The sequence below is a fragment of the Chelonoidis abingdonii genome, chromosome 9 (assembly GCF_003597395.2).
Source record: "Chelonoidis abingdonii isolate Lonesome George chromosome 9, CheloAbing_2.0, whole genome shotgun sequence".
In the NCBI taxonomy this organism is placed as follows: domain Eukaryota; kingdom Metazoa; phylum Chordata; order Testudines; family Testudinidae; genus Chelonoidis; species Chelonoidis abingdonii.
In genome coordinates, this window is record NC_133777.1 from 84,053,729 (window position 1) to 84,078,715 (window position 24,987).

The 24,987-nt window shown below is 39.5% G+C and overlaps 1 protein-coding gene across 3 annotated transcripts in view; it reads right to left on the reverse strand.

The window, feature by feature from the left end:
* The window catches only part of UACA (uveal autoantigen with coiled-coil domains and ankyrin repeats), a 68,960-nt gene that overhangs the window by 14,925 nt on the left and 29,048 nt on the right, over positions 1-24,987 (reverse strand). Inside the window, exons 1-11 of one of the 3 annotated variants that reach the window (XM_032764334.2) lie at positions 20,215-20,633; positions 14,990-15,123; positions 12,428-12,516; positions 11,530-11,594; positions 9,866-9,923; positions 7,576-7,646; positions 7,363-7,469; positions 5,894-6,075; positions 5,119-5,156; positions 3,556-3,642; positions 1,749-1,856 (exon numbers count right to left, since the gene is read on the reverse strand). In XM_032764334.2, coding sequence (XP_032620225.1) covers positions 1,749-1,856; positions 3,556-3,642; positions 5,119-5,156; positions 5,894-6,075; positions 7,363-7,469; positions 7,576-7,646; positions 9,866-9,923; positions 11,530-11,594; positions 12,428-12,516; positions 14,990-15,123; positions 20,215-20,253 — 978 coding nt within the window. In that variant the 5' untranslated portion in view covers positions 20,254-20,633. Of the gene's footprint in view, positions 1-1,748; positions 1,857-3,555; positions 3,643-5,118; positions 5,157-5,893; positions 6,076-7,362; positions 7,470-7,575; positions 7,647-9,865; positions 9,924-11,529; positions 11,595-12,427; positions 12,517-14,989; positions 15,124-20,214; positions 20,634-24,987 lie in introns of those variants that run through there. The other 2 variants (XM_032764333.2, XM_032764332.2) reach the window with 2 other exon arrangements.

Below are 24,987 nucleotides of genomic sequence, written 5' to 3' on the forward strand. Positions count from 1 at the left end.
GGGGAGTCCGTGTTGAGCAGCTGCTTATGTGGTCTGAAGGCTATTTAGGAGTGCATAATTTGCATTTAGTGAATAAGAGGGGTGGGGGAAGGGGTCAAAACTTTTAAAATGATTGAAGGTAGGTGCTGTGTATCTTCCAGTCCTCAGAACTTGCAAGGCAGGGAGCTGAGAACAGTGTCAGCTCCAAAAATCCACTCTGTCTCCCCGACACTCCCTGTCACACTTCACCCCACCCCCGTTTTGAAAAGCACGTTGCAGCCACTTGAACGCTGGGATAGCTGCCCACAATGCACCACTTCCAACAGCACTGCAAATGCTGCAAATGTGGCCACACTGCAGAGCTGGTAGCTGTCGGTGTGGCCACACTGCAGCGCTTTCCCTACACAGCTGTACGACCACAGCTGTAACTCCTAGCGCTGTACAGCTGTAAGTGTAGCCATACTCTCAGTTGTAATCATGACCATCACGTATGAACATACCAATTGATGCTTATAAACACATTAGAGCTGAGTTATGCATACACATGATGGGAGAATGTACACGCTTGATTTTTTGATTACGGCTGTTTATGTTTAAAAAGTACTTGTGAAGAAAGTGCAGAGGCAAAACCTGGCTCCCAGTAAACAAGAGGTTAACTCCAGCTTTATTTTCCTCCTCCATTTTGACAAGCTCTCAGAGTGCTGCAAAGAAAGAGGGGGATATACAATGCCTCTGGAAAGGGAGAGCTTCAGACTCACTTAGTGAGGGCTCGGGGAGTCCCAGGTTGGGAATCTTTGTTTCAATTTCTGCTGATTGAAGATTTGCGCCTGCTGAACGCTCCTGTTAATTACTACAGTTTCATGTCTGCTGAGTCACCCCCACCAGCTCTCAGTACTAAAATAGCAAAGCAATGACCTAGAAGCAATCTATTTACTAGTTAATGGATAATCACATTTGGGTTTTTTTCCAGCTGTTTTTAAATACAGAATAGAAGATACTATTAAAGGCAGAATATCTGTTTTTAGCCATGCATCTGAGATTAGTATTTGTTCTTAAAACTGTAAGATGAACCATCATGTGCTCCACAGTTCTGATTGTGATGTAAGGCTGTCGCTCATATTTAAGCATCAGTAAAACTACTTCTAACAGCAACATTTCATCACATTCTAGAAATGACCACAGTATCAAAAGGTCATCTGGTTATGGATATACTGTATTGCAGCAAAACCCAAATGACAGTGAGTCAACAAGAACAGCTCACAGGGAAGTAATAAAAAAATTACAGAGCTCAGTTGTGTATTCCCCCTCCCACCCTCCCGCTCACTGAGACAGGAATCTAAGCCACTCATTAAACTGAGAAAGTAAAATTGCTTTGTTAATCGTTTTTCAGGAAGTGAGAGTGACAGCCTTCCCACGTGCATTCCTTTCAAAACAAGCACTGGTTATTCATCAAAACATCACACTAAAATTCAAAGCAGGATTTGTTTTTTAAAGTTAAATGAAGTAATTCCGTTTCCCACAGATAGCTCTCTATAAAAGCAGAGAGGCTATTGGTTTCCTGATGGATTATTTGGTTTAAGAAAACTAGCAACCCACCAAAAAATCCCTGGCTCCTTTTTTAAATGTGCAGTTCACTGTGAATTGTTGAAATTTCCATTTCAAGACTTTAGACAAAGCCATTCTGATGTACTATGCCAACTTCAAAAGAATGGCTTCGTTATTCTAGTTAGATTGTTAGTTTTTAAACATTATACAAAATCTATTTTTACCTCATTCAGTTGTAGCTCTAATACACTGACTCTGTTTAAAAGTATTCTGTGTTCCTGTTGAATCTCTCTCAATCGGTTTTTCAAATCTTCATTTTCTGCTTCCAGTTCCTGAAACAAAGAAAATTTAGGCGTCTTAACTAATAATTATAATGGTCACTCAGAACACCAATGACTGTTTAACAAAATTCATAAAATATCTGTAGCCTCACTTTAGATAAGTTTACAGGTATAATGATTTAAAGTGCCTTCAGAGTCTCCACCACTAGAATGCTTGTCCCAGGATGGATGTGGTACAGTTTTTAATCTCTCTCTCTGTCCATACTCCAATGCTGACAGCATTTCAAGAGTTACTTTTATCTCCTGGTTGTCAACATATAAAAAACAACTTGTGCTAAAAAAAAAAGTTTGAAACCCAGCCACTGCATTTAAAGATGTAATCTAAAAGACACTTCATTGGCATGAGGCAGCATGATAGCCTTTTAACATGCTGTATGCCTGAAGCGCATCTAATGTAACCTTAATCACATCTTTTAAGCCAGAACAAATGCGTTCTGTCTTTTGTAAATAAAGTGCAATTCTACCAATTAGCATAGTACCCTTTATCAGAATGAAATACATACATGCTTTCTAAACTAAAATATGTTATTGGCCATTTAAATTTTTTATCCATTAAGAAAAGACCATTTTATAAATATTTAAAAATAAATAAATAAGGACCTATTTAAACTGACAGAAGCTAAAAGTTCAGAGTTAAGCTACCATTACAGTAACTTCTCACAATGCACATAGTAAGGTATTTTAACAGTAGAGTTGCTACAATAGGGTATGCATGATTGTCAATTTTGGGACCTATGATCTCAAGTCTTTCTGTTGTATACTAAAATATTTCATAATGGCAGCCTCAGGTTTAAATTGTCTAGTTTCCCTAGTTTAAAAAGTTATCCCTTCTATGTTATTTTACCTTTTTCAAATACTATACTGGCATACTAATAAGCTGAGGAAGGAAATGGCGTTGATTATTCTAGCAATTATAGCAAGCAAATTCATTTTCTAGTAAGACACCTACTAATATATTTTATTTTATTTCATTTCATATTTTCCTTAGTTCAGTGAAATGCTTAAAAGGTTGAAATAAAAGTTAGCTTATTACACTACCATTTATCAACATCTGAGTGCTCTTTAAAGAATCTACCTATTTTAACTAATAAAAGTCTCTGCAGAACATATTGTAAATTAGACACTACATATGACATAGGGCACAAAAGGGAGAAATAGCTCTAAAATGGCCTGCTCATAGTTATCAGGTGGAATAAGTAAGAGTATGTCTCAAATCATGAGGAAACACCAGGTAAATTTTGTAAGGCCTATTTCTTATTTTTACATTTACATTTTCTCTACAGTATACAAGAGTCAATTAAAAGCCAGTAATTCCCTCACTGTTGCCTCAGTCCTGAAAAGTAGTAGACACCTGCATCTCTCACTCTACAGGCAATACTCAACACCTAAGAGAAACAGCGTCTACATAAAGAGAAATGTTTAATAACTCAACGTTAGGCTGTGTGACTGAACTGATTAGCAGGTATTTTAAGTGGAAGACTTTTTAAAATAACTTTAGTTTTTTTTAAGACAGGCACCACACACTTGCAACATTGCATGTCAATAATGTTGAGAGCTGAAATATTGCATTCCTCTTATGGGAATAGACAATGTGATTTATAACCAAACTCTAATCTTTAATCAAACTTGTTGATTATCACATAAAATATATAAGCACAAACCCCTTCCTGCTCTTTTTATTCTGATTTACCTGCATGCTTAGCTGTTCTCTCTGATACTGCTTGAAGTTCACTTCTTGTGCATACAGCTGATTCCGTTTCTGTGACACATTAGTAACCTGTTATTTCAGCATTAAAGCATAAAATAGTAAATTTAAGCAAACTAAACTCATGCTCTTTCACTTTCTGGATACAACACGTAAGCCCAGTGTTTTCCAACTGAGATCAGTATTATACTTTGTTATATATCGCCCCCCCGCCGGGGGAGAAGGGGGGGGGTCAGCGTTATTACTAGTTCACACTTACTCTACTATGCTATATTTCGCAGAGAATAAAGATCAGATACATTTGTCAGGCAATCTAATCTACAGAGATAATTGTGGTAGCCTTATTTCAAATCCCCAAAGTAATATGCATATCATTTAAATATCAAGGCCCAGATTGTCATCGATAACCAACAAGCACTGAATGTAGCTGAAGAGGGATGTCACTTCCACAGCGGTGCCTATGTTCAATTACAGCTGCTTTGAGCCTACTCTAAACTATGCCAGCAGTCAGAGATCACCAGGCCATGCCACTTGTCTTCACCCCAGACACACTTATGAACATTAGACAAAAATGTTGTATGAGCCACTATTGTGATTTTATACCGCTGCAGCATTTCCCTTGCTAGGGAGTCTTCCATTAGCTCTCTAAACTGATTTAAGAGGTCTGAGAATCATGTTTCATATACATTCAGACTGTTAAAGAGCTAAGTTTCAAAATAACCACATACAAATTAAGAAAATCAGTACTTACGCTCGCAAAGATGCGCAGTATAATGATTTTCCATTACATGGACCATGCAATTTTAGTAAATAAAAATCAGGCTCCTGGACAACATGAAGTACTACTGAGCAAATATTTTAAAAGCGTGAGGGTAACTATGAGCAGGCATGGAAATGTTTCACACACTAGTTGTGCTATACTACTGGATTGATGGACAGCAAGTGGGGAAATATACAATAGCAACTGTTTTAAAAAGTTTAGAAAACAGTAATTTAACCAATGAATTACTTTTATTCATTTGCCCACTGGATGGAATTTAAAGCAGTGTTACAGTTTACTGCATGTTAATAAAAGTTAGAAACACCTGGGAGTCACATTCTGTATAAGCATTTCAGCATTAGCCAAAAAGGATCATTCAGATGGAACAAAAACTTAGAGAAAATATTACTGAGGATGGATTTAGAATAGAACTTTGATTCCTCCAGTGTCCTTCACAGAAGCAAAGTCATGAGCTTTGTGACAGTGCAGTAATGGTGTACACACAGCCACCAATAGCTCATATGCAGCTCAGGACAACAGAAAAGGTTTTATGGACAAAGAATTTGGCCAGAACAACAGGGATGTCCCTATTCATTCTGAGAAGTACTGTATCATAATACAGTGTTCTTTCCAGGCAGTCATCAGACATGGGCAAAAAGGACATGGGGGTCAACATCTTGCCAGAGAGAAACCTTTACAAGCATACAACACGCAGTGTCTGTAATGCTTATGAACATATGAGCTTTTGCAGTGACAGACATTTAGCATAGGAAAAAAAAAAATCTTACCTTGTATTCAGGCTGTCCTTTCTTCATAAGCTCCTTTGCTAAAAAGCAACAAAAGTTAGGTTTTTAATTTTTCTTTTTTTTAATATATATATATATATATATATATATATATATATATATATATATATATATATATATATACACACACACATATATACACACACATACACACACACTCTTAATTCAAGTTAGAAATTGATCTAACAGTGATATTAGAGGAAATATCTAATTACCAGTTTGCATTTCTGATTTGTTAACTGAAAGAATAATCAGAAATCCAAACAGTTTTACTACTGGAAAGATTGAATATTTCCCCTTTATCACTGATAATGCTATACCAATTTCAGGAGAGGTCTAAACAACTAGTCCTATTTAAAATGTATCATTTCCATTTCTGATTATTTTCCAACTGTAAAATATTTACATCATATACAGCGTTAGGTTTTGTAACATTACAATGGAGTATCCCAGGATTAGCTAAATTTAAATGTTCTCATTCTGAATAGAAGTGACAGTCTGTTCTCCAAGGTTAGCATGCCGTATACTGTGACAATATCACATCCTTATATTGAATAAACTTATTTCCAAAAAGACATTGTCCACAAAATGTTATTCAGATAATTTAAAAAAAAGAAACACATTATAATGCTTATATTAACACTATCTGCCCACTCAAGAACCAACACTCCCTGTAAGAGGAATAATAAGCAATAAAACAAAAAACCCAGAAGGAAAGAAAAGAAATCTCTCCCAAATACAGGAATGCTTTTCGTACCTTTGCTGGAATCCTCAATGGCAGTCTTTATTAGGGCCAAAATGTCAATATTGTCACCAATTCTGGCATAGTAAGAACAGTCATGACCAAGGGCATCAACCAAACTAATATCTGCACCATTTTTGAGCAAAACTTCGACTGCATCCTTGCAGCCATATTCACAGCCTAACATTAGAGCAGTCCTGGGGGCAGGGAGAAAGACCACACACAAACACCAGACATGTAAGGAGATAATTTGCAATTGGACAGCTTATTTAAAGTAGTAATCACTACTTTTTTATAAATTCAATTATAGAAGCCTGTGCTTAGAGAAAGAACCTTTCCTCAATGCATCTTCATGTAACTGGATTTTTCTATTTAACCAATACGTAAAGTATTATTTTACTAAAACCGCTGAGCTAAAATGCTTTATTCACAGAAAAATGAAAGTAAACCCAAGTCTTATTCTCCTCAAGAGACTCGTGATTTTCAAAACATAGGTTTATTATCCCATCCTTCATTTCAAGCTTTACTAAGTTCAGCACACAAGTTACAAATACCATAGAAAAAAAGGTATCAAAAGAGTCACATAAAAAACCTCAGACCAAATTCTGAAGGTGCCTGGAAACATGTAATCCCACCCAAACAAGTGCATATGCACCTTTCAAAAGTATTGTTGAAAGCTCCTATATTCTACCCAAGACAAGCCCCATGCCCACCCCTCAGCATAGTGTATTTATAATCCGACCAGAAATACCAAATACCTGGGGAAGAAGTGGCTGTGCATAAAACTCAGAGCACATATGTAAACGCATGAAGTAAAAATTACAAAAAAGTGATTTAGTAATTTTTACTCATGAGTAGGATGACCAGATAGCAAGTGTGAAAAATCGAGATGGGGGTAGGCGTAATAGGCACCTATATAAGAAAAAGCCCCAAATATCAGGATGGTCCCTATAAAACCAGGACGTCTGGTCACCCTATTTATGAGCCTTAATGGGATCTGGGTGCTTTTAAAAATGTGACCTGGGGAGGAGCAGCAGACAGGCGACACAGGACACCATGAAGGGATATGTTGTGAGGATGAATTTTCTCACAAGTGCCTGAGTTCAGAGAAGAGGTAATCCCTTTCACTTGGGTCTTTCAGCTGTCAACTCTACTTCTCTCCAGTTCACTATAAGCACCAGTTTACATTCTCCACACAAGTCAATAGTCTTTCAGCTACATAAACCAGGAATACGTACACTGAAAAATAGAAGATTATTACGGAAATTATGGACTTTGTTTGTGGAAATAGGCATTTTGTGAATGCTGTCTCATTTATATTATTTGAATTGGCTAATCAACATTTGAAGTTAAGTCTTAATTTAGTATATTTTTCAGCTGTACAGTTTAACAAGTTTATTTTACAACTTGCAAGCCTGAAAGCTGAGAGAGCCCTGTTTAAGAATACAAATACGTTGCCAACATATCCCAGTGGAATGTATTACCTGTTTTGTTTGTCTCTGGCATTCAGATCAGCTCCCCTGTCGATCAGAAGCTGACATACTGTTGGACGACACATCTGAGTGGCCAGCACTAGGGGTGTCCTCCCATCCTGGAAAACAGGAAAAATTGGGAAAGGGCACATTCTCAAAGAGGAAAAAAACAGCATTCCATTAGATTCCAAAGAGAAGGAAGGATAGCAATAACTAGTGACTTACTCCATCTTTGGCATTCACTGAGGCACCATGATCACACAGTAGCTGAATACTAGAGGAACAGTCCGACATAGCTTTGGGGAACAAAGAAAAGAAAGAGGGGTTTAAGTGTCTGAGAAGAGCCTTCCATGGAGTCCCAAGTATGCCTAGGATTCCACTTTTAAGCCTTCATCTTCCAAGCTCCACTGTGCAGCCACCATTCCTCCAGCTCAGCAGGTCCAGAAAGGAATCAAACTTGTTGCTGCCTTTTAATTTGCCACAGGAGTTGCTGAACAGCATGAGTCACTTCCCCATATACACTCCTTACCGTGAGCTAAGCACTCCTTGAACGCTGCTCATAGCCTATGGAGCTCATATTTTATTCTATGCAGGATATCAAACAAGATGCTTGTACTTTATTCTATGCAGGACATCACAGATAAATATGAATTCAGTAATTGACCATAGTGCTGTGCTTTTGAATTGACTCTAAGGAAAGTGACAGTTATATTCTTCAGCACATATCTAAAAGTTTACAGTGGAAGAAAAGTTCACCTGCAGGAACAAACATTCCTGTACTAGCAGCAGAGAATCCTGTGGCACCTTATAGACTAACAGATGTTTTGGAGCATGAGCTTTCGTGGGTGAATACCCACTTCGTAAGATGCATGTCTATACGGTGCCACAGGATTCTCTGCTGCTTTTACAGATCCAGACTAACACGGCTACCCCTCTGATACTATTCCTGTACTAAAATTCTAAACAACTGGCCTTAGCCTTATACTGGAGGTGGCATCTTAATTAGAAAGCAGTGTCATTTGTGGCAGTGTCTGTGCAAGATCCCTCCAGAATACCATAACCCAGCTTCCAGTCTCCAATACACTGTTTCTGAGGAAAGTCAAATTCAGACACACACACACACACAGAAGAGTATCAGAGGGGTACCTGTGTTAGTCTGGATCTGTACAAAAAGTGACAAAGTCCTGTGGCACCTTATAGAACAGAAGTATTGGAGCATGAGCTTTCGTGGGTGAATACCCACTTTGTCGGATGCATGTCGTGGAAATTTCCAGAGGCAAGTATAAATATGCAGGAAATTTCCACGACATGCATACGACGAAGTGGGTATTCACCCACGAAAGCTTATGCTCCAATACATCTGTAATTCTATAGGGTGCCACAGAACTCATCATCACTTTTTACAAAAAGAAGAGTGTCTTATGCTTTAGGATTCAGTGAACTTTGGTGCTATGCTCTTGAAAGCATGTGCAGTTTGCAATGAACACACAATCATAGTTCAAAATGTTAAGGAGGGGCACAGAGTTTTGCAAGGATTTAGACTGATCCAGACTAACCTAACCTATCTTATGCTATGTCTACACTACGCAGCTTTTAGCAACACAGCGATGCTGCTACAGCCGCGCTGCTAAAAGGTGCGCAGTGTAGCTGCTGTTTGTCAGCAGGAGAGCTCTCCTGCCGACAAAAGACTTCCACCCTCAACGAGGGGGTAGCATTGTTGGCAGGAGAGTGGTCCTTCCAACAAAGCACTGTCCACACCAGTACTTTTCCTTGACAACTTTTTTTTTTGTGGAGGGGAAGGGGAAACATCTCTACATGACAAAACTTTTGTTGTTCACTTGCCATTGTAGGGAAAACCTTCGCCTACTAACATCGTACACCTTGTTCAGAGCTTCGTCTTTTGCCATAATGTTAAAATTTCAGTGAAAAACTCATTTGTTGTATGCAGTTTTCTAATGTCTTTTGTTCTTGTTTCTAAACTGATTGATGATCTGTCAAAGGCACATTTTCCTCTATGAGGACAAAGTCTATGACAATTCCAAAGTTTTAAGAAGTATCAGAGGGGTAGCCGTGTTAGTCTGGATCTGTAAAAGCAACAGAGAATCCTGTGGCGTCTTATAGACTAACAGACGTTTTGGAGCAGGAGCTTTCGTGGGTGAATACCACTTCGTCAGATGCATGGAGGCACAGAGGCAGATACAGTTTTAGCTAAGAAGCAGGAGATATTTCAACCAAAGAGTTTCTCTCAAAATTTTAGGCACCTGGAAAAGAACTCATGTATGAGTGTTTCTCAACTCTATATATATTAGTGAGTGAATAAGAAGAAAAAAATCAGATAAATATTTTCTACCACAGGTTTAATAAGGTCAATTGAAGGGGAAAAAATAAACTATACCAATTTCTTCTACAGTAGATACATTATGATAGAGTATCCTTTTCAGTGAGAACCTCTTAAAATGAACTGAATAAATAGCTACATGCAGCAGTTCCTGGAATGGCAAAAAACGCTGCTTACCAGCATCATGAAGAGCAGTTCTACCATGAAGATCCAGATTTTCAGTTGGACAATTGTACTGTTAAAAGAATAATTCTTAATTACTAGATATGTATCAATTAAGATTTAGTTCCAATATTTATAATGCACAAGTCACTCAGGCTTAAAAGAACTAGAAACATTTAAACTAGGGCTATCAATTAATCGCAGTTAACTCACGTGATTAACTCACAAATTAATTGCAATTATTTGCAGTTTTAAGTGCACTGTTAAATAGAATACAGTGTTCCCTCTAATTGTTTATGTCCATGTGTGGAATGAATTTTGTTATGTGCACCAACATGGAGGTGATGTGTGACATATCACCTTCATATTGGTGCACACAATACAATTCATGTGGTGGGGCTGAGGGGTTTGGAGTGTTGGGAGGGGGCTCAGGGCTGAGGCAGAGGGTTGGGTCAGGGAGGGAGTGAGTGCTCCAGCTAGGGGTGAAGGCTCTGGGGTTGGGCCAGAAGAGAGAGAGTGAGGGCTCGGGGTGGAGCTGGGGATGAGAGGTTTGGGGTGTGAAAGGGGGCTAAGGGTTGGGGCAGAGGGCTGGAGTGCAGGGAGGAGTGAGGGCTCTGACTGGGTGTGCAGGCTCTGGGGTGAAGCTGGGGATGAGGGGTTCAGAGTGTGGGAGGGGGCTCAGGGATGGGGCAGAGCATTGGGTGCAGGGGGTGAGTGCCCCAGCTAAGGGTGAAGGCTCTGGGGTGGGGCCGGGAATGAGGGGTTTGGGGTGTGGCAGGGAGCTCAAGGCTGGGGCAGAGGGGGGAGGGGAGAGAGAGAGAGAGAAAAAAACTCCTCCCAGCCCTCTCTCAATGCAGCAGCTTGGGGACAGGCACCTCTCCCCAGCCGCAGCAGCTCTGGGCGGGCCGGGCGGGCGGGCTCCTCTCCCCTGGCTGCAGCAAGTCTGAGCAAAGGGCGGGCGTCTCTCCCCGCTGTGGCCAGTCCGTGCCGGGGGAGAGGCATCTCTCCCCGCCGCAGCCGTTAATAGGCAGCCATGCGGCTTACAGGAACTCAGGTAGAATACCAAGTGAAATTTATTAAATACTTTATGTTTTTCTACATTTTTAAATATGATTTCAATTACAAAACAGAATACGAAGTGTACAGTGCTCACTTTGTATTACTTTATTACAAATATTTGCACTGTAAAAATTATAAACAAAATAGTATTAAATTCACCTCATACAAGTACTGTAGTGCAATCTCTTTATCGTGAAAGTGCAACTTGCAAAAGTAGATTTTTTGGTTACATAACTGAACTTGAAAACAAAACAATGTAAAACTTTGCTACAAGCCCACTCAGTCCTACTTCTTATTCAGCCAATCACTAAGAAAAACAAGTCTGTTTACATTTACAGGAGATAATGCTGTCCACTTCTTATTTACAATGTCACTTGAAAGCGAGAAGAGGCATTTGCATGGTACTTCTGTAGCTAGCATTGCAAGGTATTTACATGCCAGATGTGCTAAAGGTTCATGTCACCAAAAGGAGAATTTATGGGGCAGGTGCAATGCCACAAACAATTTTATAGTTAGTTAAAAAAAATTAAAAGTAAACAGCATCTCCTGAAGAACACATACTTCCCTTTTATGTCTACATGTAAAATGTGGCACAAAGATTGATTTACTGTCTTCAATACCTGTAATAACTTTTGCAAACAAAGAGCATGTCCATATTTTGCAGCAAGATGCAACGCATTTCTCCCTATGGATTAAATACACATAAAAGCATTAAATTGGGAACTACAGTAGGACTATCAGTATGAACATGCAATAAAATATACCATGAAAACATCTCATATGTTTCCCTTGTATCCAGATACTTCACTATTCATAATGCAATATTGTAATTTATAAAGAACAAGAAATTTGACACAGATAAAATAACTAACCAGATTTTTGTTTATTTCTTCTTTTCACCATCTTCCTAGTTTTCATATGCCCCCATTTCTCACTACTAAATTCAGACCCTTGATAGAACTTCAGGGTTATGAAAATCCCATGAGATTTCCAGGTTGGTTTCTGGACGAAAAGCAATTCAGAGAAGCATCTGCATGGTTTTACATACTACTCAGAATCAAACCTTTTGAAATTCTCCCAGCACTTTTTCCAAACTCCATAAACCATGCTGTTCCCATACATATTTTAAAATTTTATGTATTAAGATTAACTTAGCTAGAATAGCTAATGTAGACTAGTCCATATTTAGAGGAGCCAGACTACTGAAAATCATTTCAAGACTCTTTTGAGTTAAACTTTTCTATTGCCTGGAAATTTGCTCAATTTGGAGAACCTAAACTATATCCAACACAGAATCAGACACTCTGAAGCCTGTACTCTATGCCATGTTTCTAGCCATGAGGAAGCAAAGAATTTCAAGCAGATATTCAACACGTGCTCAAGTCTACATCTACTTTAGCCTGTTCCATACTACAGGACAAGTTATAAGCATTTAATGTAGATTTTGTTTTGGGATAGAAATCAGACCTATGCCAAGGGTTTTTGAAAATGTCACCCTCAAATTTTAAGGAAACATACCTGCAGCATCACTGGCTACGATATCAACCCCATGTACAAGAATGGTATTCAAACAGTCCAGGTTTCCTTTTGATGCTACGACATGAAATCTAAGGGGGGAAAAAAGATACTATGCATTTCTTGGCTTAAACAGACTAGTTTTGCATGGAAGAAAGAAAAAAGGGTAACAGAGGCAGAGTTCACAATAAAAACAGTTGTACAGTGAAGTGTCACGTAGGTTAAAACCAGATTTCACTCATGCAGTTCAAGCTTGGAAAGTCTAGTGTTGTAGCATGTCCTGAACCAATTCAAGGGGGTGAGGGTGGAAGAGGAGGAAGCATCATTTCTTTCAATAAAGCCAGTACACTACTTTTATGTCTGTGGCAGAGAATGAGTACAATATTGATAAGCTTTCCCTTTCCAAATCATGATTCAAATTTACTAGGATCTAACATTAGCATAGTCACTTCCGTTTGAAATTGTAGCCGCATGGATTTCTGTTAACTTTTGTGAACATACCTTGAGGAAGGATGGTCATGCTAACTGTTGTAAGAACCAGCTCAAACTTCTCCTATCAATCCAAATTTTAAAGACGGAGGATAACTTCTGGTAAAGCGCAATTCCTCATTCTCCTCTCTCCACATAATCTAACATTTCCCTCTATATTTACTGTCTAGTTCCCCTGCTTTTCAACTGGTTGCATCTCTCATTCTGATCAACTCTAGCTCCAGTTTTACTTGTGTATTTGCTAATGCACTCTGGGATTTGAGAAGTACAGAAAAGATACAGGGTAGCATCGGGGCCCCAAAAGCAGTGCTGCTGGATCCCACTATTTTTAATGCGGAGGGGACTGCAGAAAGATAGGGTACTGCATAGGCTTGGAAATTCCCTCAAAAGTTTATTACAGATGCTTCAATCCAGAGGAGCTATTGGGTTTTGTCCACCTATTACAACCATGGTTGTAGTTCAGTTTTTCTATTTGTAACCAGCATCCCTCCTATTTCAGATAGAAGGTAGATACACAATACAATTCCAGCAGACTCTTCCATAAAATACTTATGCCCATTATTTACTCATACGTGGAATTAGTTACAAAAAGCCAGGACTGGCTCCTATGCATTGGTGCATAAATATGCTAAGAGATCACCACACCTCAAGTAGGAGTAAACCATATCAGCCTACACTCATATTTCCACTGAACCAGAGTAACTACTGGAATATAAGCGATCATGGAAAAACACAAGGAGGACAAAGAATGTCTAAGAATTAAAGAATGGATGCTTGTAAGGTACAATATCCAAAAGCCACTTGTACTTCTACTTTTTTGGTGTACCTGGCAGTTTTGATACAAGATGATTCAAGAACCTGAAATGGTTAGCGAAATCAGGCAGATGATAATATCACAGTGTAATCTTTGGCTAAGTTTGATGGCTATAGGAATGTTCCACCCAAACATGCATATTTCTTTTACCTACTACTATTACCTACCACTGCTGTTGAACAACCTAGAAATACAGTCAACACTGGTAATTTGAGACAAAATGGTTGGCAGTAATATCTGGAGAATGCTTTTCAAATCTTATTTTGAGTTTAGTTTTGAAGAGTCTAAAAATACTAACTGTAATTTCCTATAACATCCATTATGAAAAGAATTAAATTCGTAAACCCAAAACGGGTTTAGGAAACATTTTAGATGACACACACAGTAGGGATGTGTTTAGATTTAGGGGGAAGGTGTTCATTTTAAAGAAATTTAATATAAAATACTCCACATACTATTACATACAAACAAGAAAAGCCAGTTACCTATATAGATTCAGTTTGTGCAATGGGAAAGAAATAAAAGTGACAGCCAGCCACTTCTGGACTCGCTAGATCTCTTACTCTTTCTTCTGGCTTCATGGGCAGGCCTCTATCATGCCGTGGACTCCTGAATTCATGGAATCAACAGATTTCTGTTGAGTAGATTTTCCTTATCTTTCCCTAACCTCCTGCTTTCAAATCTCTTTTCAAGCCTACCTCTCGCTATACGGTAGAGTACTCCACTCTTACCTAAATCAATCCCCTACAAGCCCCTCAACCACTCACAGTGCCCAATATAACTTCCTTCAGATTATCACCATCTCAATTTTGCTACCCTAGGCTCTACTGATTTGCACCTTTTCGCCTTTCCAGTTCACACAATAGGACTTCACACATCTCTTCGAGGGACGGATGTCGATGAGAATGCATTCCTATTTCCTCAGTACTGCTAAATGAACCTCATTAACAGGAGGCTGACAGCCTTCAGAGCAATGGTATGTGGCTAGATGAAGTGCGAATTTCTATCTAGGATGGTACAGTGGGGAGCTTATTTTAGTAAAGTATGGAATTTGTGTACACTCTTCTTTTGCTTAAAATCTTCTACCTCTAATAGATATGTAATTCTGGAGCTCTAATTCTGTAATCTGCTGTTTGTTTCAGATGGGGAAGAGTAATACACAGCATCAGTAAAAATGTGATATAATGAAGAAAGATTTACAGTCTAAACAAATTTCACTATTTATGCCATCATCCTCTACTACATTCTTGGGAATTACTTACGCAGATCTCCCTTCCACATCCAGTTTAGTAGGATTGACTCCCTTTTTGGCAAGAATAGATGAAATTTTTTCCACATCTCCCCTTTCAGCTGCTTTCATCAACCGATCATCATATTTGCTCCAATCTGTATTCAGCTGCATAAAGACAGAAGTAAAAAAACCACCACCACAAATGAGTGAACTGCATAATGTGAACCCATTAAGATTAATTTTTTTTATGATGGTAATCTCATAATTTGTTCCATTCCCAGGCAAGAAATCATCATTAAATTACAGTTTAATTTGTCAGTATCTACTATAGACACAGAGCAGCATGTATACCTAAAAACCCTACCAAAAACCATGCTCCTGCACACAGTTCTCCCACTGGGGAAGGCATAAGAGAAAAACCACGACAGATATGTAAACACACTGCTTAATTCACTACGGGAAGATGCCCACATCCTACAGTGATGAGGACATTACAAGAACTATATAGAATAGAATATCACATACTTAAGAGGAAAAAGCCCCCTTAGAATTCTGTAGACTTCTCTAAAGACCCACGTGCTATGAAGTCCAGAAACAAAACAAAAAAACTTGCATTAAAAGCATAAAATCCAAGTATGGAAACAACCATAGGACATAAGGTTAAAGAAACATAACTCTGCCTCTGCCCACTGCCAACTTTCCAGCCTACATTCTACTTAAGTGCAAGATGAAGACATTTTACTAAAGGATATTTGATAAGGACAAAGTTTGCAGCCAGCAGCTATCAAAACCCTAAATTCACTTTAGGGTTTGACTCCACACACAAAGCACAGAGCCCACATCTTTGATTTCACATACACATCTAGGATATGAAATCATAACCCAATATCACTCAGCACAGTGAGGATGCAAATTGAGTAGCATTTGGACCAGTTCTTAATAGGTTAATGCCCCAGAAAAGTTAGCTTAGATTCCATGCCAAGTCTCAAATCAGGAGACTAGTTTTACATTTGAAAAATACATATAAGGGTAGTCACATAACAAGGATTTTGCAATGGCATGGAGGGGCCATATGAAAGTTTACATACCGATTGTCATCTTTATGAAGGAGTGTCACGGTATAATTCCCAAATCTGAACCTTAGCGTCCAAAATATGAGTACCAGCATAAATCCTCTAAGCTTAATTACCAGCTTAGTTCCTGTAGAGCTGCTACCAATCAGGACTTAGGGTAGAGCTCCTGATAAGCTCTGGTCTCCCCAAAACCTTCCCTGGAGACCCCCAAGACCCAGATTCCCTGAGTCTGACAACAAAGGGGAATAAACCATTCCCTTCCCCTTCCCCCTCTGTCCTTTCTCCCACCAATTCCCTGGTGAGTGCAGACTCCCTTCCCTGGAGTCTTATACAAGATAACCAAAAGATCAATTAAATTCTAAAAAAGAGGAAAACTTTAAAAGAAGGAAAAACATAAAAATTGTCTCTAATCAAGATGAAATATTACAGGGTGTTTTAGCTTATAAAAATGGATAAACAGCCTTATCCAGAAAAAATACAATTTAAAATATTTCCAGTAAACTACACATTTGCACATAAAGAAAACCAAATAAAAAGACTATACTATCTTTCTACCTTTGTACTTACAAAATTGGAATGTTTTATATCTGCTTTATCTGTGTTATATCTGCTTATTCCATGGCTAAAACTCACCACAGGATTGCCAGGAAGTGGTGCTGGTGTAAGTAGCTGCTTTTATCTTACACACTCCTTCAAGTTGTGTTTCCCAGTACACTCCTCTCCTGCACCTTGGAGAAGTAACTTATACTTGCAATATACACAACTGAATGCCCAACTGATGCAAATTACACTATTTATGGGCAACTTACACGTCCAACACACATTTACTTCAGCACCAAGATTCCCATCTGAGTTCCATTCCTTGTTCAATTTGGCCCATTAAAATAGAACACGAAGTAGTAATGGCTGAACTAAAGAACCACCAGTTACTTAACTTTCCAATTTCAAAATAAAAAGCTGATGCTGGAAACAAGCAAGAGAAGATCAGGTTCCCTGTGCAGCTCTCTCCTATTAACAGTGATATTTTAGCTTTCCTCAAGCAGTCTGGGAATGAGGAAGTTCACAGAGTTATTTCAAATTGCCTGCAGAGTACTTGGCTATGCAGATTTTGTAAAGAAGGCGAGCATTTTGGACAACAAAGTAATTCACCCACCAATATTAGTCAAACACTCATCAAAACCAAAATACACCAAAAGAGAGACACCCAACCCAAAAATTTAGAGTTTCAGCACACTTGGTCTAAAACAGAGGTCAGCAACCTATGGCACGCGAGCCACTGAGCCGATTTCTGATGGCACGCAGGGCAGGCTGGCACTCAGCCCACCACTGGCCCCTTACCAGCCGGGGTCCTGCTGGCGGTCCCACTCAGCACCCACTGCTGGCCTGGGGGAAGGAACCCCAGGTTGGTGGCGGGCTGACACCCCAGCTGGCAAGGAGCCAGCAGCCGAAACCCTGGAGTGGCGGCAGGCCAAGCTGCACAGCCCGCCACTGCTCTGAGGTTTCCACTGCCAGCTCCTGCCAGCCACAGTCCTGCTGCCAGTCCCACTCAGCACCTGCTGCTGGCCTGGGGGAAGGAACCCCAGGCTGGCAGCAGGCTGAGACCCAAGCTGGCAGAAACCAGTGGTGGAAACCCCCAGAGCAGTGGCGGGCTAAGCCACTCAGCCAGCCTCCGCTCTGGGGTTCTGGCTGCTGGCCCCTCCTTCGCAGCCTCACTTACCTTGCTTCCAGTAGGAGTTCCATGACAGGCCACCTGCCAGACAGGGTCCAGGCTTCTGGCCCTGCTCAGTCCTACCAGCTTCCAGCTCCACTCACCTCAGCTGCCCATCTGGGGTTCCAGCCGCTGACCTCCTGCCAGCCGGTTATCACCTTATAGCTCAGAAGCCTGTGTGCAGCTTAAAGTATCTAAATAGGTGCCACCAGGCACTGTAAAACTCAGCAAGGAAAAGCAAGGGCAAGGATCACACTACACTAATAAGATCTGCATTTTAATTTAATTTTAAATAAAGCTTTGAAACCCTTGTTTACTTTAGATAACAGTAGTTTGGTTATATACAGACTTACAGAGAGACCTTCTAAAAAACATTCAAATGTATTACCTGCACGCGAAGCCTTAGAGTGTATACATGAAGACTCAGCACATCACTGCTGAAAGGTTGCCGACCCCGGTCTAAAAGATCTGACATGCCAAAATATATTAGGAGTCTATCCCAATAAGTAAAACCCACTTCCATTTCTGACCTATATGCCTCCAAATCACTTTGTCCAAATTGCCCTTTTCATTCCAGAAAAATTCCACTTGGAGCTAAAATCCTGCATGCAATATTTCAGACTGATCAGTGAAGTTGCTGGCAGAAGGAGGTGAGAGGCGAAAAAAATCAGGATTGTAATGGAATGTTAGCTGCAAGTTTGGCTCCACAGAGACTAGCTTCTCTATGTAATTCACTAAAAACAACAGAGCTATTTCCAGCTCCTGCAGGTCAATACAAGTTTTAAAGTTCTTGATTTAGTGAGAACCACATTTGCTATCAAACCAGCATTCAGGAAACCTAACCAAATTTCCAAAGAAAAAGAGAGGCTGAATCATTTTTATGTTTTGGCCGATAAAAACATTGCAAACTGATATTGTTAAGGCAACATTTAAATTTATGCACTCTAAGAAATATATTTTGTTCCAGTCTTAAGTTGTTCAAAACATTAATCTATGATTTCTGGATCTTTAATCAGGAAAGCCTGGTCAGTCTTTATATGTACATGAAGGAAAACAAGAAAAAGGTATATAAAACAAGAATACATATTCGTGTAAAAAATGGGTTTTAAAAAAACAAGTTAAATCTTGGGCAGAAAAAAAAACTGTTAGAATTCTAAAAACTTTGCCTCATTAGGGAACATTGGTCTTTCCAAGTATGTTTAATAAAGTAGCACATAGATAATCCATACAAGACGACAGCTGTCTCTAGTAACCTCTTCAGCAATGCTTATGCACTATAGCAAGGTCTCATTTTGCTGTTTGAAGAAGTGACACTTATTCTGCGAATGCCTTACAGTGGAGCTGCAAACATGATTGGAACCTCTATTCTGTATCGTAATTACTAAACATCCTACCAACAACAGGTACGATTAGTACTTTAAATACCAAATAAGTAGAAGTAAACAACTGTCAAATGAAGTGTGTTTGGAATGTGTTCCACACCCTTGCTTTTGTTGTTCATTGACTTATTAAAATCTATTTTAGAATTTCTCTCCCAGTCCACCCAAATTAGCTACATTTTACTGTATTACAACATCTTTGCCTTTTTGGTGTTCCATGAAAGCCAGTCATTGCTTCCATACTAAACTCACATGTGCACTAGTCCTGGAGAGGGTAAGTTGTTTTGCTATGAAAATTGGCAGTTTTTCTTGTCACTCCAAATTTCTTTGCATGTGTAAGTTTACATACTTTAAAGACTACATATGGAGCATCCTCTTGCTGCCTGTAAATACTCTAATAGAGTAGTTTTCAAGTTGTGGTCCGTGGGCCCACAGGGGACTGCAAACTACGTCTTAAGATTTCCAAAGGGGTCAAATCTCCATTTGACTTTTTTAGGAGTCCACAAGTGAAAAAAGGCTGAAAACCACTGCTCTAATATGTTCACTGTGTTAGGTTCAAAGGGAATTCAATAAAATGTTTTGCATGCAGATAGATGCTTCAAATTGTCAAAGATCTTCAGACTTAACCTTCAAACTCTTACAGATGTAAGTGTGAACAAATTCAAACACTTCAATGAATCTCCTTTTAAAATGAGAAAAATACTCCAAATGAAACAACTATGTTATGTCGTTATACCCATAATTAAGATCTTCACAAATTTAGAATATAAGAAAAAGTTTAGTATCAAGTCCTAAGAAAACAATGTACAATATAAAGGTTAGTGATTTCTGCTCAAATTTTCAATTATGTCAATTTACTATGGTCCACTAAACCAAGTAATCATCAATTAAGAAGTGGTTCACAGCATTGTTTTTTTATTTTAGCCTTTTTATAGTAGAAACTGCCAACAAGAAACAAACACTATTATAGTGGCTACAGACATAACTGATGCTAAAAAAAAGAAGTAAGGAACAGCTTGAATATTTACAAAATTTAAACTTATGCAGACAGGGTTACTAAAAAAACTTCCATTAATAAGAAATACAAGATACCTACTGTGTTTCTAGCAGCACGGGAAAACCAACAACTCATCATAGAACTTGCAACTCCTTGTTGTCAGCAACAAATAATTTACCTCACATCAGTTACAAACTGCAGCAGTTTACAAGGCAAGCACCCAACCAGAAGTCAAAACAGGCTGCTCTAAGCAATATATTATTTGTTCTGCCCTACATTCATTTTGTTCCATCCTTCGCTTAGCTTGGATCCCCAACTATATTTTCTCCATCTTCAGGATCTTCTTCAGACTTCATAACTCTTACAAAATTAAGTCTTTTCCCTTAAAGACGGCCCAGGGACAGCCTAAGACAGGTAAAGGGGTTCCTTATTTTGCTTAGGCTGTCCCTCTCTGGCACCTCACATGAAAACCCTACATACAGCTTTTGTTTCTGCAGCCTCTGTGCTGCAGCCCAGACTGCCACAGTGACTGACTCTCAGTAATATTCCCCAGATCTGAAATATCCTGTAAACAATATGCAGACAGTCTCACATCAGCCCAGTTCTATTTTTTGATTGTCCAGTACTCGATAGCTGAGTGATAGAAAGGAATAGCTAATAATACATTTTATGCATGCTCATCCTGTGAGTAATACATTTTATGCTTATGGCTAGCAAATGAGACAAGCATGTGTTAAACTACCACCATGGTGCCACATTTTGCAGATGTGCGAACGTTCACCTTAAAGAAACAAACATGTTAGTCAAATTAACTTTTGACTGACACTATACTTAGGGTCACCGTTATCACTGTTAAACAGGATGTTACAAATAATAGCAGGAACAGACTTAGCTATTCCCCAAACACTGAAAGCTGGAATCAGCTTTATGATCATCTGACTTTAGAAAAGGTTACGACTACATAGAACACAGACTGGGTGATTCTATTTTGACAAAAATGTATCCGATTTTAATTTAGAAAAAGCACATGCCTTTGCCTTAAAAAAAAAATTCTCCTTTTACAAGTATGAATCCCCTTCTGAATACAACCAGGTTTCAGCTTACTGCTGCTGCCAGTCTGTCTCCCCAACATGTGAAATGAGAGGAGCCACAGAGGCTGTCAAGCCATTAAATAGACAGTGTAATGATTAACAGTATTGAAGATGTAGGGTCCTCTTTCACACATTTTAAATTTAACAGTGGAAATCTCCTAAACACCATATTTAGTGGACTAGGTCAACATTAAGCACAGGAGTACTTGAGGCACCTTAGAGACTAAAATTTATTTCAGCATGAGGTTTCGTGAGCTACATCTCACTTCTTCGGATGCATAGAATGGAACACATAGACAGGAGATATTTACACATACAGAGAACATGAAAAAGTGAAAGTATGCACACCAACAGGAAGAGTCTAGTCAATTGAGATGAGCTATCGTCGTCGTCAGTAGGAAAAAAAAAACTTTTGAAGTGATAATTAAGATGACCCATAGAAGGTGTGAGGAGAACTTAACATAGGGAAATAGATTCAGTTAGTGTAATGATCCAACCATTCCTAGTCAGAGGCAAGCAGATCTCTGCACTGTCTCATCCATAGGCGCGGTTCCTGGCCAATGGGAGCTATGAAGCCGGTGCTTGGGGCGGGGGCAGGTGCAGGGGCAACCAGGGGGCTCCACACACTAGGAGCCAGAGTGGGGGACATGCCACTGCCTCTGGGAGCTGTGCGGAGCCATGGCAGGCAAGGAGCCTGCCTTAACCCCGCTGCGCCGCCAACTGGACTTTTAATGGCCTGCTCAGCGGTGCTGACCAGAGCTGCCAGGGTCCCTTTTCAACCGGGCATTTCCAGTCGAAAACCAACAAGTAGCAACCCTGTGTCCCATAAGAAGAGAAACAGGGACATGGTGGCATGGAGGCAACTGCATTGGACTGGCTAGTCAGCAATGGAAGGAAATATTGCAACCACCTCATTTCCTGTTAGTTTCTAAAATGTTATTGGAACAGCCCTGCCACGGGGACATACTAATTAATTTTATCTTAGCTTATGCAGTGCCCTTCAAGGGAAGAGAGGCCTAAATAAACTGAAGGGAAAGAAGGCCAAAGAAAGTTCTGGAAGCACGAGTGAGAGCTAAGATCTCACGCTGTTCACTCTGTTCCAAAACATAGCAGAGTATAGGATGCTAATTACTGAGCTGATGTTCAACAGCTTTACAGTGACATTATGCACTTGTGGATGTTCTAATTACATAATCAGCAGGAGAGAGACCATATGACAGGGCAGTTTGATGGCAGCTGTCCATTCAGAGTAAGAGGCATCAGCGTGACAGCTCCAGAAAATGGAGGAGGACTGGGGCAGGGGTGAGGGGAATGGATGTCTACTTTCATTCTAGCGCTTTAAGATTTTTACTGCAAGTATAGTGCCCTAATGTTAGATGTACTGATACACCAATTTGGAGCAGCATGCAAGGATGGAATGCTAATATGGTGAGATCATGGTTAAAAGGATGGTAGATTTAGTATTTTGTTGTGTTTATTGTCCCTTCTCCCATGTATTATAATAAACTAAAGCATTCCAATTTAAGAGACCTGCAAAGGAATCAAGTCACAAGGGAAAAAATTTGGCCAGCCAGCACCATAGTACTAAAAGCTAACCTTAAGGGAGCTTTAAGAAAAACAACATCCATAGTGCACTTTGTGCAGCTTCCCACAAAGAGTTTTTAAAGTACGTGCCAATGGTGTCCCCGCCTTTCACTCCCCACATCCTCCCCCACTTCAAGAAACACTCCCAATACACACGCCTTATAGAAATAAAGGAGATTGTTAGGAACCAGCTGTTAGGATTTTAAAAAATAAAAATTAAACAAAACAAAAAAAAAAAAACAGCAAGGCTTCTCACTCCAGTATGTCTGATCCTTTAATGCAGCTCATGTACTTTATCCAAGTAGCTAAAATGTCTCCGCTGATGTCCAAATATTTTTAAACAACGCAGTCTTATACAAGGATCCAACATTTACTCTATAAAAAGATCTAAATAAATCAGTATGAGTGAACACCAGAGGCCTTAACTGGCTTTGACCGAAAAGATTAATTGATTTGCCTTTCTACATTTGGATTTGGTTAAATACAAAAACAAAAGTTATCTAAAGCTCTGGCATAACAATATGGTCTTTAAATGAGTAACAGCTGCCAAATCCCCGTTAGCTTTATACTTGGAAAAAAGCCTTGTTTTGAAAGGAAAAAAAAAATTATTATCTGTTCTCAAACTCAGTAAGTAAAACTCTTATTGGGAACACAGACAAGTAGAGAGTGCTTTTGAAAAATCCCACTCACCTATACTGGGGGTAGCCTCCTCCCTCATTCCAGGCATGGAAATGTCATTGATGTCAATACAAGTTTTGACTGGAATGACTTCCCTGTACACACACATTGTTTACAGCATAAGGACGCAATGAAGATCTGGAAAACATATGCCCAGGAATTCAAACAGTCTTTTGGGGGTTTGTTTGTGTGTTTAAAATCCACACGCAACAGGTATAAAATAGAAAAACAAAAATGTTTAGTTTATGTGATCTTCACTCTGCTTAGAGCTTTTGCTACTAACAGTATGTTTAAAAAAAAAAAAAAAAAAGTCTATTGCTGAACCACTCTCAAACCCTTAATATACAAAAGCAGTACATAGACTTGAAAGAGCATTTTGACTGTTCTGTTTTTACAAAAACAAGTACATGATTTTGCAGCTGCTACTACATAGCCCAAGGACATATCTATAAAGATTAAAACAAGGTGTATAATCAGCACTATCTTTTCTTCCTTTCTGCCCACAATTTCAAACCTGTAATTGCAGAGTTTAAACAGAAATTTTTCCCCCAGGGACGCAAAACATATATTTAAACTCAAAGGAGAAACATTGACATGGCAAATTGCAAGATAATGTTTTCATCCTATTTAATCTGTAAACAGGCCCTTCTGGTTTAGCTTATGGCTGGAAGTAAACAGGCTGGTTTATGAAAAACAGACAATTCAGCTTTGCATTTCACGATTAAGGCATGCATCCACAGTGTAGCAATTACTACTTCAATTCAAAATTAACTGTTTTTAGGCTGTTCTAGCACATAAACATTGCATTCTGATCCCATTTAATCACGTAAACACGAGTTCAATAGTGCCAAACACAAGTTAGTCACAAAAAAAAAAAACAGTTTACTTCAACAGAGTTCAACATTGTTTTTTGTTTTAATAGGTGATCTCAGAAAGCACAACTTTGCCAGTTAACCTTTATAAAAGTCAACTGGTCAGGGGGTAGTTGGAGCAGATAATTTTTTAGCAAGATCTTCACTCTCACTCACTCATGCCCGTCACCCCAATCGGGGTATGGGCCGCCAACCACAGATCTCCAGAGTCCTCTATCCTGGGCCATTCGCTCTAGCTGGTTCCAGGTATAGCCCATTTTTTTGCTATCAGCCTGAAGGTCGCGTCGCCAGGTGTTTCTTGGACGGCCTCTTTTCCGCTTGCCTTGGGGGTTCCACCGCAGTGCCTGTCTGGTGATGTTAGTTGGCTGCTTGCGTAGTGTATGTCCTATCCAACCCCACCTTCTCCTTCTGATTTCTTCCTCTGCTGGGGTTGACGGTCCTCTCCAAGAGGTGGACATGTTACTGATGGTGTCCTGCCAGCGGATCAGGAGCATCGCTTCTGAGGCAGCTATTAAATGAAGGTCGGATCGGATCTCTCCTGGTGGTTGTGTTTGTTGTCTCCAGGTTTCGCTCGCTATTACAGTAGGACGTGATTCACACTGGAGTTGAAACAGTTGAATTTGTGATTGCCAAGACAGCTCTCTGGA